The sequence below is a fragment of the Leucopleurus acutus genome (assembly GCF_964270905.1).
Source record: "Leucopleurus acutus genome assembly, chromosome: X".
In the NCBI taxonomy this organism is placed as follows: Eukaryota; Metazoa; Chordata; class Mammalia; order Artiodactyla; family Delphinidae; genus Leucopleurus; species Leucopleurus acutus.
Window position 1 is genome coordinate 15,787,523 of NC_139148.1, and position 16,059 is coordinate 15,803,581.

Consider the following 16,059-nt stretch of genomic DNA (forward strand, 5'->3'; position numbering starts at 1 on the left):
CGCATTTGCAATTAAGATTTAATCTGCTGAATAACCAAGCGATTCAGAAAGAGTCACTGGGATGGCTCTAAATTAGATCCGCTCTGGATGTGGGACCTGCAACAAAATGCAGGCTGAGGGGCCCCTGTGGCTGGGTAGGGTTCTAAGCTTTCTTCCCCTTTTCACCCCAAGGCTGGTAGGCCATTTGTGAGGTTCCCCCACAGACCAGTCATACCCTGGAAACTGGAATGGAGTTTCTTTGCATATCAGCCACTATTTGTTTTTCTCTCACACCCTATCATTCTGGAGGGAATGAGGCAGCAATGCAATCAATGGCATCTCCTTGCTCACCCAGGATTCGCTGTAGGTGGGAGACAGGCTGGACTTGGCAAATGTCCTAGGGCCGAGAGTCCAGCCAGGGCACAGTTCTTGGGCACCATTCTTGCACAGGGGAAAAGGGGACCAGAGGCAAGGAGAGAAACATCTCATCATCAACGTCATTAAGGAAAGTTGGAAATGGGGAGGGTTTGAGCATATGATCCATGTTGCTGCCGACACCTGTCCTGACCCTCTCTGGGTATCGTATACTTGTGACTTTAAAAAAGCTCCATGGACTCTCTTCTGCATGCTGAAAAAGTACTGATGTGACCAGCAAAACACCCGACCATCCTCCGCCCGACCCACCAGTGCCTCCCGGTGCCTGATGCAGTACCAGGACACAGGAGGAAATGGTTTTAAGTAAAACCCACAGAATACGAGACTCATAGAGAACTGTCTCAGGGAGCATCACAGCACGTAGGCTCTGGACTTGACATTTCGACTCTGCTCTTTACTAGTTGGGTGATTTGGCCAAGTGACCCCAAGTAAGAGTATAATATGGTGGGCAAGAGGCGGGGCTTCAGAATGTGGCTGCCATTACACATCCTGGCTCAGTTTTTAGCCGTGGACCCTGGGCAAGTGACCTCACCTAGATGAAATTTCTCATCTGTAAAACAATAATATTACTTCCCTCTTAGGAGGAGGTGGTTTCACAGAGGGAGTCAGTAAGCACTGCCTTGCCCAATCCTCGTGACAACTCTATAAGGAGTGATATTATTATGCCCATTTTGCAGATGAAATAATTGAGGCTTCAAGAGATGAAGTCATTTCCCCAAGTCACCAGGCTAGTAAATGGGGCAGGGGGCCAAGAGTCCAGTCCAGGGCTATCTGCCCCACAGGAATGCTCTTAACCACTGTGAAGGGGCCATAAACCACACAGAGTTTACAAAAGCACAAGAAACTGTAGTATGTCAACATTAAGGGGAAAAAAAAGGGTATTGAATTGCAGCTACAGTATGAGCTCAACCATGTTACAATATATTCAGAAAGGGAAAAAGACTGGAAAGCAAGAAATTTATAGGGCTGATCTCTTGTAGAATTATGAGTGCATATGTGTTTCCTTCTTAATATTTTTCTGTACTGTCTATATGCATCCAAACTTCATTTAAAAAAAAAAAAGAAAGAAGGACGCTCCAAGGGCCACCTCCGCATGGGTACAGGCCCTCCACCCAGAGCTTACGACTCTTCCCCTGTTGCCAGCCCCTTCCAGCTGTCTACCCTGACTCCTTTTTCCTTCCTCTCTTCTCTGTCTTTGTAGAAATTAGACTGGGGGCAGATCTGTGTTTACCTAATGAAGTTGAAACTCTGCCAATTAACCTTCCTTTACCTCTGGATCAGAGTAATTTCTTATGCAGGAAACTGCCAACACCCCGTGGCCTAATTCTTCCCAGCTCAGCCCCAGCAATGCCCACCCCCTGGACGGCTTCCTCACTCTCAGTTGTTGGAACATTTTTCTAACCAATTTCACATGAGCCTCCTCTTACTGAGGCCGTTCCCCCAGCGACCTTGCCTCAAACCACAGGGCCTCAAATAAAAAAAGACAACTACAAGTCATCATATTTTCCAAGATTACTGTGCAAAGAAAGAAAAACCCTTAGTGTTGTGTCAGATTTGGCATGTAATACACGAAATGCAACAGGGCAGGGCGGAGGGGCACCGAGAGAGGGGACGGGAAGTATTGTGCTCCCCGACAGCGTGTGGAGAGCGTGGTCATGCCAAGTGCCTGCCCGGAGGGCGGAGGAAGCAGGCAGGGGTGTGAGGCTGTGTCGGGAGCCCTAGCAGCTGCGGAGGCAGGTGGGGCAGTTTGGAAAGGAAGCAGCAGTTTGTGAGCTGCCTGGCTAGCATTCACCAGGCCTGATCAACGCTGGCCAGGTGCCTGCTTTGCTTAGTAGCAGAGGAGGTTTACAAGTTGTCCTGCTTGTTTTTTTTTTTTTTTTTCCTTGACTGACTTTGGCCCTGATTCCATCAAACTTAGCCTTCCTGCCTCCTTAGATGAGAAATGATGCCACATTTTTCAAAGCAGATGTCTTTTAAGGTAATTTGGAACAAAAACCAGGGTCAGGGTTCCCTGTAGCTCTAGACCACTCCACAAACGATTAATAAAGTATTCACATGAGCTGACAATGATCTTTTTTCTTTTCTTTTTCTTTTTCATTTTTTTGGTCGTGCCTCGCAGCTCACGGGATCTTACTTCCCCAACCAGGAATCGAACCTGGGCCCCAGCAGTGAGAGCACCGAGTTCTAACCATTGCACCACCAGGGAATTCCCCTGATTTTTTTTTTTCTTTTAATGCCACAGGAAGACAGAGCAGTGAGAACTGAGAAGGCAGAGTGGGTAAATCGGTAGCAAAAATGTGGCAGTAGAAAATTCATTACGGGAGTTCATGATTCTCAAACAAAAAGACATAAGCACATCACGCAATTGATTTTCCAGGTTACGCAGTAGGTCAAGGCTTTCTCTGTTGAATTTACCAGCATTAACTAGCTCCTGCAGGTGCGCAGACAGAAACGTCCCTTCAACTCAGTCAAGTATTTTAAGTCATGAATTTGTTTTAACATCTTTATTGGACTATAATTGCTTTACAATGGTGTGTTAGTTTCTGCTTTATAACAAAGTGAATCAGCTATACGTATATATACGTATATCCCCATATCTCCTCCTTCTTGTGTCTCCCTCCCACCCTCCATATCCCACCCTTCTAGGCGGTCACAAAGCACCGAGCTGATGTCCCTGTGCTATGCGGCTGCTTCCCACTAGCTATCTACCTTACGTTTGGTAGTGTATATATGTCCATGCCGCTCTCTCACTTCATCCCAGCTCACCCTTCCCCCTCCCCGTATCCTCAAGTCCATTCTCTAGTAGGTCTGTGTCTTTATTCCCGTCTTACCCCTAGGTTCTTCATGACCTTTTTTTCTTTCTTTAGATTCTATATATATACGTTAGCATACGGTATTTGTTTTTCTCTTTCTGACTTACTTCGCTCTGTATGACAGACTCTAGGTCCATGCACCTCACTACAAATAACTCAATTTCGTTTCTTTTTATAAGTCATGAATTTTTTAGAGGCACTTGTTCTATTTATTCTCCTCCCTCCACAGTGAAAATAAAACACTCCAGCTCCAGGCCCAGGTGGCGTCATCCTGCTCAACTGGCAGGTCGGTGCTAAGAACAGAGGACGTCAGAGCTCTGAGTGATCAGAGGGTCCCCTTTAGCTGAGAAAACTGAGGCCTAGAGGGGCCATGTTAACAGCTAGGTGGGAGCTAAAATGGCCCCAGAACTCACATCGCTCAGTGTTCAGACTGGCAAAACATGAAAATGTTCTTAAGAAAGTCAATGGGCGAACGTTTTCTGATTTCTGGGAGAGCAGAATGCCTTCCATGGTCTTCACACGTGCAGGGCACACAGGCCTGGGTGCACGTGCGTGTGCATTTCCCTGCGTGTAGATCTGTTGGCTTGGACACAGAAGCAAACACCATCCTTCAAAGGATATATGGACTAGATTTCCTTTCTTACCGTTATTACCGGGAAGGAAATAGATCTGAATGTTCTGGAGTGAAGACAGCAGGAAGGCAAGTTTTGCTTCCTGCTAAAGGATTTCATAACTGATTCTGCCCTTTGTTTGGCAACTCTGGCCAGCCCCAAGCGAAGGAGCACGTCAGCTGGCTCAACTGTCCTCCCTGGCAGGAATTAGGATTTGCCACTTGGCCTCTCAAGCCAGTTTGCCTTCAGAGCTCTGGGCCCAGACATGTGACTTGTTGCAAATAACCAGAGGAGCAGACTCCTCATGGCTGGGTACCGTTCAGGGGGCTTTGTGAGAGGAACATGGTAAGGTTCTGGAAGCAATTTTCAGCTTGATTTTGAGTCTTGGGAAGCCCTCCTCCAGGCATCTAGCTAAGTTCTCTGGAGGTGTCTCTGTGTGAGGCCGGACAGGGGACGCAAACGGACAGTTCCTGACCAGGGTACCCCTCATGGCTCTAGAAACACATAGGGGCCTCCACTCTGCCCTTTTCTCTCCTGTCCCTGGTGGATTGGCAGCACGTTTGAAGAGTGCGTCTGGGGCTCTGCCCCTCTGCACCCTACAGAGTCCCCAGCACAGGAGATCACCGGGGGCTACCACAAAACCTGCTCTTGGCAGGGTCTCTCTCTCTTCCTCTCCTTGGCCTCCGGGCTGGTGGCCTACATGCATGGTCTCCCTCTTGGCTGGACCCATCTCATCTAGACTGCCGGCCTGTCGGGCGGTCACCCAGGCTTTGGTGTTCGGTTTCTCTCTAAGATGCTCTCTCAGTTCACTCCCTTGGCTTACCTCTTCATGCCATCTACCCCACCCTGAAAGTGGTGCCTCGGCTCCATGCCCAGACCTCACACGCGGATGGATGGATCTGGGCCCCCCTTTGTCTGGGAAGACAAATCTGACAAGGGACCTGGCTTCTTTCTGCCCCTCCCTCTACTCTTGCTCCACTTTCATACTATCACAGGAGCGAGCAGCTAGTAAGAGGGGAGGGACAGAGGGAAAGGAAGGTACACCTTGTCACCAAACGACGAAAGGACAAGGGATTCCTGAGTGCCAACCATATACCAAGCATGCTGCTAAGGACTGAATATTTGTCCACTGAATGGACACAAAATTCTTATGTTGAAACCTAACCCCCAATGTGGTGGTGTTTGGAGATGGGGCCTTTGGGAAGAGATTAGGTCATGAGGGTGGAGCTCTCATGAATGAGATTACTGCCCTTATAAAGTAGACCCCAGAGAGTTCCCTCACCGCGAGGACACAGCAAGAAGACAGCTATCGATGAACCAGGAAGTGAGCCCTCACTAGACGCCAAATCTTGGACTTCCTAGCCTCCAAAAGTGTGAGAAATTTCTGTGGTTTATAAGGCATCTGGTCTATGGTATTGTTATACCGGCCTGAACTAAGACACACACTGCTAGACCCTATGAAGGAGGAGCTTGGGACGCACGCAGGTCTGCCTTCAAAGAGATTACGGTTCACATGGCATGATGAGAGAGAATCACTTCAGGCAAGAGTATATTGAATGAGGTGCTCAGTTGGGAGAGTAAAGGCTGTAAGTACCAACAGAGAAGGGAGAAGGAGTGCCATCCAGGCCATGTCAGGGAAACTCAGCTGGGGCTCTGTCATTAGGCCATACTTGGGCAATATCAACACCTAGACAATCCCCAACTCTGCAGGTGAAATTACCCAGAAAATTAAATGTACAGACAAATAATGTCAAAGGTGAGTTTTATTCATAATGTTGCTTATTATAAGCACAAATTTGTTCCTTTTTAGAATACTAAAAACAGGAAAATAATTCATTGGGCATCTTCAAAAATGAAAAGAAGAGTGGTTCTCAAAAGGCTGAAGGACGTGACTAGGAATAAAGAAAATTTTGGCCGAGGACAGTGCTATAACTGGGTTGTCAGATGATGGGGACTAAGGTAAGGGGCCTCCTTAGAACTTAGTAAAGAGAATGTGGTCTGAGTTAAACCAGCAAAATTCACCTACAGTGGATTAGCCATTACGGGAATCAAGCACGCGACATCCTTTCCTAGGCAAAGAGGTAACTTACCTCAACGTAATAAAGGCCATATGTGACAAACCCAGAGCCAACATCATTCTCAATGGTGAAAAACTGAAACCATTTCCACTGAGATCAGGAACAAGACCAGGTTGCCCACTCTCACCCCTATTATTCAACATAGTTTTGGATGTCTTAGCCACAGCAATCAGAGAAGAAAAAGAAATGAAAGGAATCCAAATCGGAAAACAGGTAAAACTGTCACTGTTTGCAGATGACATGATACTATACATAGAGAATCCTAAAGATGCTACCAGAAAACTACTAGAGCTAATCAAGGAATTTGGTAATGTAGCAAGACACAAAATCAATGCACAGCAATCTCTTGCATTCCTATACATTAATGATGAAAAATCTGAAAGAGAAATTAAGGAAATACTCCCATTTACCACTGCAACAAAAAGAATAAAATACCTAGGAGTACCTACCTAAGGAGACAAAAGACCTGTATGCAGAAAACTATAAGACACAGATGAAAGAAATTAAAGATGATACAAACAGATGGAGAGATATACCATGTTCTTGGATTGGAAGAATCAACACTGTGAAAATGACTTTACTACCCAAAGCAATCTACAGATTCAGTGCAATCCCTATCAAACTACCAATAACATTTTCCACAGAACTAGAACAAAAAATATCACAATTTGTATGGAAACACAAAAGACCCCGAATAGCCAAAGCAATCTGGAGGAAGAAAAAAGGAGCTGGAGGAATCAGGCCCCCAGATTTCAGACTATACTGCAAAGCTTCAGTAATCAAGACAGTATGGTACTGGCACAAAAACAGAAATATAGATCAGTGGAATAGGATAGAAAGCCAGGAGATAAACCCACACACATATGGTCACCTTATCTTTGATAAAGGAGGCAAGAATATACAATGGAGAAAAGACAGCCTCTTCAATAACTGGTACTTGGAAAACTGGACAGCTACATGTAAAAGAATGAAATTAGAACACTCCCTAACACCATACACAAAAACAAACTCAAAGTGGATTAAAGACCTAAATGTAAGGCCAGGCACTGTAAAACTCTTAGAGGAAAACATGGGCAGAACACTCTATGACATATGTCACAGCAAGATCCTTTTTGACCCACCTCCTAGAGAAATGGAAATAAAAATAAACAAATGGGACCTAATGAAACGTAAAAGCTTTTGCATAGCGAAGGAAACCCTAAATAAGACGAAAAGACAACCCTCAGAATGGGAGGAAATATTTGCAAACGAAGCAAATGACAAAGGATTAATCTCCAAAATTTACAAGCAGCTCATGCAGCTCAATATCAAAAAAACAAACAACCCAATCCAAAAATGGGCGGAAGACCTAAACAGACATTTCTCCAAAGAAGATATACAGATTGCCAACAAACACATGAAAGGATGCTCAACATCACTAATCATTAGAGAAATGCAAATCAAAACTACAATGAGGTCTCACCTCACACCGGTCAGAATGGCCATCATCAAAAAATCTACAAACAATAAATGCTGGAGAGGGTGTGGAGAAAAGGGAGCCCTCTTGCACTGTTGGTGGGAATGTAAATTGATACAGCCACTATGGAGAACACTATGGAGGTTCCTTAAAAAACTAAAAATAGAACTACCATACAACGCAGCAATCCCACTACTGGGCATATACCCTGAGAAAACCATAATTCAAAAAGAGTCATGTACCACAATGCAGCTCTATTTACAATAGCCAGGACGTGGAAGCAACCTAAGTGTCCATCGACAGATGAATGGATAAAGAAGATGTGGCACACATATACAATGGAATATTACTCAGCCATAAAAAGAGATGGAATTGAGTTATTTGTAGTGAGGTGGATGGACCTAGAGTCTGTCATACAGAGTGAAGTAAGTCAGAAAGAGAAAAACAAATACAGTATTCTAACACATATATATGTAATGTAAAAAAAAAAAGGTTCTGAAGAGCCTAGGGGCAGGACAGGAATAAAGACTCACATATAGAGAATGGACTTGAGGACACGGGGAGGGGGAAGGGTAAGCTGGGACGAAGTGAGAGAGTGGCATGGACATATATACACTACCAAATGTAAAACAGAGAGCTAGTGGGAAGCAGCCGCATAGCACAGGGAGATCAGCTCGGTGCTTTGTGACCACCTAGAGGGGTGGGATAGGGAGGGAGGGAGGGAGACGCAAGAGGGAGGAGATATGGGGATATATGTATAATATAGCTGATTCACTTTGTGATACAGCAGAAACTAACATACCATTGTAAAGCAATTACACTCCAATAAAGATGTTAAAAAAAGCAAACATGTATTAAAAAAATAAAATAAACCATGATAAATGTCAAAAAAAAAAAGATACATCCTTTCCTATAAAAGTTTGGAACGTACAAAACTCCCGCCGAACGATCTTAAGGTTGGCACTCAACTGTAATGGAGAATGTGGGAAATCTATTTGATTGAACCGTGATATGTCTGGAGATGGACAATGGATGGCAAGGGGCTGATCAGCCATGAAAAGAGAGAAAAATGGAGAGTTGCCGAGGTCACAGGTGCGGGGCTCTTGCCAGCATCCTCTGCGCTTAGTGAACTCAAGATACAGTTCCCTTGGCTCACTCTTCCCCCTGCTGCCTGACGGGGCCTCAAGTTGGACATGCAAGACCCTTCGTGAAAATAACTAGCTCCTCTTCTTTTCATTCCTTGCTCTCCCGGAAATCACCAAGTAAATGTGGTTTCCTATAGAATCTGGCTTTTAAGGAATCAGGCTGAGAGGGAGCAAATGCCCAGGGCAGGCAGACCTATGTGCTTCCGATGGGCTGACATTTCAGTTCCTGTTGCGATTAGTAAGCTGCCAGTCTGCTCCCCGGGTAAGTCTCTGTGAGTTTGCAAATGTGAGCCTGCATCACAGTTACAGGCATCCTTAGAAGTCTTTGAGGGCAGGGTTCTGTATCCCTGAGGCCGAGAGGCAGACCCTCCACTGTAGAGCATTCACTGGGGAAACGCCTCTGGGAATCTCAGCAATGCCCTGGTTTTCAACATGGCACAAGCTCACAAGAGCCCCTCAAATCAGTGCATGCAAGAACAGTACCATTTTCTGGTGATTTGAACACTTCCTTTTAAAAGAACTGGATCCTGAGACTTTCTTAAAACACTATCTTTCAGAAACATCATCTTTCAGGATACCTGTTCCATTTTTTTTTTTTTTTTAATGACAGGAAGATGTTTCTGCAGTTCAGAGAGTCCAACTTCCCTGCTTTCCTTCAGTCCTGCCAACAGAGCACGCAGGTCGCTTCATCAGAGCTCTCAGAGTATTTAATCTTTCCATTCTCATATTCAATTTTACTGTCGAGGCTCAAAATAAGCAGGCAGCCACTGAATCTAGGTTCTCACGTAAATAGCTTATATAATCGCTCTAAAATCTGCACCAAGAGATCGACTGGTGCTCTCTGGGAATACCTTGGGGAAAAGCCCCAAAGTCTTTACTACCCCGGTGAGAGAGAATGTGCTGAGCACCCTCTGAAAGAAAGACCTCGAGGAGTTCCAAAAGGCCCCGTAGTAACCACCTGAATCTGCGCCGGAGCAGAGAATACACCTGCTTCGTCAGAATGCTTCGGTGATGCCTACTGATTCAAGAGGTCTGCCGTTGAATAATGCTGTTTGCTCCTGTCTACCCTAATCATCACACATCGTCCTCTTTTCTGGATGAATGACTGCAACCCCAGCTACTGGCAAGACAAGATGACATCTGCTGACACTGATGGCAGAATAATGTTTCAGACTCTGTCATTCACATAGTGCATTTGTGTTAATGATTCTAATCATCTTTACACAGTCAACTCAGCACACAACAGCCCTGTCTCCAGTCATGGTGTCACGAACTCACCAACACTCCAGGTGCAGTTCTAAAGGCTGGTGTAACAACCAATGCAAAGCTGGTTGGCGGGTTTTATAGGCCAGAGGGGACGAAAAGGATATAATACTTTGAATCTGCTAAAAGCTAAACGTCACATTATACAATTGCTTCTCAGCTGTAGGTATTACTTTGTCTGACAGGTATAACTACTGTTTCCCTAAAACTGAGTTTTCTGCTTCTTAGGAACAAGGTTAAAAGACCTATCAAAGAGATGGTGGTTGCTTGTCTGGGGTGGGAAAGATGCCCACGGGCCCCAAAGAGCATGCATGCCTCTGAGCAAACCAAGACGAGTCCGCTCATCACTGACAACGTCACTCTCTTAGCAGGAGTCCTCCTGTAATACCTTATGTAACAGAGCAGAGCTTCTAGAAAAGTATGCCATGGAGTCTCTCTCACTTGAGTGAATTTATTGCCCCCCTGAAATATGGCTGGGGACTAGAAGGCAGGGTGCTACAACGTAGGCAACTACAGGCTTTGCCCATTTGTGAAAAGAATTATCCAGATTTACCTCAGCCTTCAAAATCATACTACTTCCATCAGGACCAAGGAGGCGGCAAATGTCTGGCAGGAGGGCGAGCTTGTTAAGATGCCTTGGCTGAAGGGAGAGGCATCACCATGAAGGTCTTGGTATCCAAATGCTTTGGATGTGAACACCTTTTACCAGGCTCGCAAAGATGAGGGAGAAGGGTGAAGCGGGTAGTCTGGGTGGCCCCCTGCTGCCCAACACTAAGCCCACAAGGACAGCGACCATGTGTGTCCTCTTCACTTCCCATCAACCAGCACAGCAGCCAGCCCAAAGAAGGGACCCAACAGATACAAAGTGAATGAATGAATAAACATAAAACATCACTGTCAGGCAGCAGATCTTCCCCCTCCCAAATATGCAAAATGACATGAAGGTTATGCCATCCTGGACTTGCTTGTCTCTGCAAATATATATTATAAGGCACTAGATTTCTTTTTAAAGGCTATTCATCAAAGTTCTTAGATGCATCTGGATCCCCAGGGAAGCTCACCAAGGTAACTCCGTGCTGATCTGATGAACTACAGTCAGATTTCTATCATTACTGAATGTTTTAGCTGGAGCCTTCCAGCTAAAACTTGTGCTAATAGTCATTATTACAAAGACCAGAATAGTTAACACGTATGGGGCGTTTGCAAAGGACCAGGCGCTGTGCTAAGGAATTCATATGCATCATCTCAGTCAATCTTCTCAACAGTTTAACAAGGTGGGTATGATTATTCTTGCAATTTTACAGATGAGGACACAGTCGTTACTCAGTATTTGTGGGCGATTGCTTCCAGTACCCCCCGCAGACAGCAAATTCCGCAGAAGTTCAAGTCCCTCATATAAAATGGGCAAGTATTTGCATATAACCTATGCACATCCTCCCCTATACTTCAAGTCATCTCTAGATTACTTATAATATCTAATACAAGGTCAATGCTATATAAATGGTTGCAAATACAACGTAAATGCTATGTTAATAGTTGTCATTGCACAGCAAATTCAAGAAATTCAAGTTTTACTTTCAGGAACTTCCTGAAATATATTTTTTAGTATTTTTGACTCAAGGTTGATTGAATCCACAGATGCAGAACCCGCAGATACCGAGGGCTGAGTGTACCGAGGAAACATTCAATGAGTTGACCTTGAACAGAACAGCTAAGTGACAGGGCCAGGATTCAAGTCCAAGTCTATTCAATGCCGCAGGCTAGAGTCACAACCACCGCACTCCATAAATGTTTGCCAAACCTCATTCCTGTGTCTTACTGTTTTAAACATTTACTATATAGTCATTACTAAGTGCTAGCGTCTGTTTTTCTCGAGGATGAATTCTGTCAGCTGATAACCCACCACGGCAATCATTATCAACAAAAATGGGTCAAATGATTTTGCTTGGTGGAAAATGTCTTTACTGAATGGTGAGCCCTTCTCTGTTCTGTGGATTTATTCTCCTCCGAAAATATGGCTGGAAACCAGAAGGTGGGGTTGTCATCACTTAGACAGATACCTGTATCTACACTAGAGCTTCCCAAACTGTAATGTGTAAACAGATCACCTGAGGATCTTGATAAAATGCAGGTTCTGAGGCACCAGGTCTAGGGTGGGGTCAGAGCATTTCTAACAAGCTTCAGGTGATGCTGATAAAGTGTGGTCCACGGACCAGCAGTAAGTCTCAGTGATCTAGAAAACACTGGGAAGCAGAATATAGATTCTCTGAACCTCAAACTTAATTCCTAGAGAGAATAACAGATGTGGAACAGAGCATCCTTCAGCTAAACAATACAAGAAAGAAAGCTATCAAAAAGCCTAAAAGGTGTGGCCCTTGGCTTCAAACCAACCTACAGGCCATAATCTTGGTGGGAACCTACACCATCTGGCTCCTTGAACATTCATATGCATTCATCTAAGCAGTGCATACACCATCAATGCTGTTTAGTATCCTTGGCAACCAATCCACCAGTACTGTAGTTACCTTTCCCGAACCTCAGCTCCATGGGAATGGTGATGGGTCAAGGTTCATGGTCCAGTAATAGAGCCCCCATGGGCAGGAACAGAATGCAGGCTGGGAAAGGTGGGCAGAAGTCACATGAAAGCCTGACCAAAGAGCCCTGAGGTGTAGAACTGGCTGGAAAAGACCAAACTGCTGCCCCCTTAGAATGTAAAAACTGCTGCCCCCTTAGAATGTAAAAAGTTAGAATGCTTCTAACTTTTCAACATTTTTTGTTACATCGTCATCAGAGAAACAACACGCCTGGAGTGAGGCGAACAAAGATGGACTGGCTCATTTAAACCACAGCATTGTAAAATGGGTTCCCACAAAGAAAGAAAGCACAGATCAGAGGTGTGTATACATACACACACACACACACACACACACACACACACACACGGGCATGCATGTGTATTCATGTGTATTCATGTCCACATACACACACACACACACACACACACACACACACACACCACACAGAGTTAGGAAGCTTAGTAGGCCTCACCCTGTATCCTCAGCTTAACAACGTGCTTTTCAGCCACTTCCACAATATTGGCCACTTTACCCCCAAGGACATGCTATGCAGGATGCAGGCCATCCACTTACTAATGGAGCACCTAATGGTTCTTGCTGTCTATTTGGGTGCTTAGACGTTCCAGGTACTGCACCAAGTGCTTTACCCACATTACCTTGTTTAGTCACACGACAACCCTTAGAATAAGGCGCACTGATGAGGAAACTGGGGCTTGTGGAAGTTAACGGACTTGTTCACACATATCAGGTATGGAGCAGCCGAGGGCTCAGAACCCGGGTCCATCAAACTAAAATGCTGGGGTTTCCCTGGGGGTGCAGTGGTTAAGAATCCACCTGCCAAGGCAGGGGACACGGATTCGAGCCCTGGTCCGGGAAGATCCCACATGCTGTGGAGCAACTAAGCCCGTGCGCCACAACTACTGAGCCTGCGCTCTAGAGCCCACGAGCCACAACTACTGAGCCCACATGCCTAGAGCCTGAGCTCCGCAACAAGAGAAGCCACCTCAGGGAGAAGCCCGCGCACCGCAACGAAGAGTAGCCCCCGCTCACCGCAACTAGAGAAAGCCCGCGTGCAGCAACAAAGACTCAATGCAGCCAAAAATAAATAAAATAAAATAAATTGATTAAGAAAAAAAAAACAAAGAAACTAAAATGCCAGGGCTCTTCAACAATAAACTTCCCCACCCCACATCCCCAGCCCCGTCATGGAAGCCACAATTCTGACAGCAGGCAGAGCACTGAGATCCAAGCCACAGAGACTTACATTCCCCTCCTTTTCAAAGTCCGGAGGAAGTAACTTCACGAAGTTGTCGGGGAACACTCCGCGTCTGCCATTCAGCTCTCCTTCCCACCAGCCTACGTCGATGCAGTCCTAGGAAACAGGAGAGCAGAGTGAGAAATGGGGTAAGCACCCTACAGGGAGCTCTGATACCCTTTCTAGAGAGATCGAGGAGCTTTCCTTGAGGCTGCTATCAACGGTTACTAAGACTAAACCAGCACAAACCCCAAAGTCGGATGGGAGAACAAAAGCTTAAGTGCGCTAGAGCTGTCCGCTGGGATTCAAAACCCAGTGTTGCCTGTAGATGCCTTAAGGTCAATAAGATCTTCTGTCTTTCCCTTAAGGATGGGAGGATATGTATTTTCTTCATTTTAATTTTCCTGAAATAAAATTATTTCATTAACTGAAAACGTGGGTTAGAAAACATCACACGCACAAATGTTCTCTCTGATTAGCCTGTCACAAAGCTTGTCGAAATTAAGGAGGGCTTTGCGACAGGCAGGCAAGCGCAAGAAAACTCAGTGTATGCAAGCTCATTAATGTACCCTCTCCTTTCCGTGCTGATGGGGCACAGCTGTCATCATGAAGAGCCCTTCCCCCCCACCTTACAGAACTTACTGTTTGCTCACTAAATGAATGAATCAATCTCTTCATTCTTCCAGATCAAAACTGCTTCCCTTTGAATAATCCCTATTCTGTTCACTCACTTGTCAAACGTTTATTGAGCACCTACTCCGTGCCAAGTGCTAGGGAGAGAGTGAGAGCTCAGCCTTTGCAAGCTTCCATGCTGAGCCTAATGGCCTCGTGGCTCTCCCAGGCATTCACCCTCATGCCACAGAACCACCTCTATTTTTCCCCATCCCCAACTGCTTGGAAGTTTGATTTGCTCTAGTCTGATAATATATCTCGCATTTGTCCTCTGGGTCCAACTCCACTTCTCCCACCCCAATCCAAGACCCATCTGTCCTGCTGTAAACCTCCTCACTTGGGCATTTCTTCCTTCCCAGTGTATGTACAGCACACACACCACTGTCAAGTACAGGTCCTTGAGTAAAAACCCAATTCTCAGACTGTGGTCAACAATTTCCAGCTAAAGCCTGAAATGAGCGAAGGCTTTCCAAAAAATGCTAGTAACACAGAGGACTTTGAAAATAAATGCTCAGGAAAGTGAGGAATTCCTGCTCAGGGCCCACGGAGACGCACTCATGGCCCTCCACAATACCAGTGGGGCTGGGGAAGGGGTGACGAGGCCTCAAGCGGCAGATGTGCAGCTGGCCTAGGCCCTGGGGATAAGCCTCTGGAGGCCCTGGCTTACGTGACTCACTATGTGCCCTGCTAGAGCATCCATTCCAGCAAAAAGAGAAACGCATCTGGATTGTTCACCATTATACCCCCAGCCCAATGCACAATATAATAAATATTTCTGGAATCAAAGAAGACTCTTTCTAACCCTGAGCTCTGTGATCTCCCACAGCCCAAGACTAGGATTACTGCAGGACAAGGTAGCCTCCATCTACCCCAGCCTGTGAGGATTCCATGGAAGTTAACACAGGGCCACCTCAGGTGAGAAGTAAATGCTCAGCATCATCTTCTACCCCAGTGGTATCTGTTATAAGGATAGACTGACCTGAGTCCTTAATCACACTATAAATTCTCGTCGCCACCAACACCAAAAGACAAAGACACCTGCAGCATCAAGTTCAGATCTACTCAGAAGAAACCAAGGTTCAGGAGACTTACAATATGAAAGAATGCTTATCTTTCCTGGAAAGTGCCAATGAGGAGCCCAGGCAAGTATTCTGTTCCTGCCCACGTCACGCCACGCCCTAAACAATCTAGCGGTAGTCCCTAAGAAGGGACTCATGAACATGGGTGGTGGTGGCAGAATCTGATGACTTCCGACGTTCCTCCACCCCTGAGAAACTGTTACGGCATCAACGATATCAGAAAAACTTATGAAGGAGGAGGGGGTGGAATTTCTTTACTCCTAATCCTTGGAAATGAAGTCTTTCAATCCAGAGCCTCTGTTTCTGAGGAAATTCCTGGCATAATTTTTTTTCCTCTTCTTTTTCTGGACAAGTCCCTCTCATCTTCAAAGCCCAACCTGAAACTCATCTTTAGGAAAGTGACTATAATGGAAGCTTTACCTTTTCTCTGACACTCAGAACTGTGTTAATTTGCATTTCACGATATCCCATTCAACAAACAACTATTATATGTAAAGTATATTTAAATTCATTCTGTAGGCACCAAACATTAAACATGCAAAAGAACACGATCCCTAATTCCAGGGAGCTTAGAGATTTGTCTGAAACACACACACGCACACTTGCACACACATAACATACAAGGTCCTTTTTTTAATAACAGGTATCAACCATGAGATCTAGTACCAAAGAGGAGAGAATCACTACCAGCTTTGCA

The 16,059-nt window shown here is 45.4% G+C and overlaps 1 protein-coding gene across 1 annotated transcript in view; it reads right to left on the reverse strand.

Annotated features, from left to right (window-relative positions):
- SH3KBP1 (SH3 domain containing kinase binding protein 1) overlaps window positions 1-16,059 on the reverse strand; it is a 344,251-nt gene that overhangs the window by 56,673 nt on the left and 271,519 nt on the right. The window contains exon 9 of the mRNA XM_082864220.1: window positions 13,621-13,728. Within this exon, the coding sequence (XP_082720346.1) occupies window positions 13,621-13,728 (108 nt within the window). The remainder of the gene's footprint in view (window positions 1-13,620; window positions 13,729-16,059) is intronic.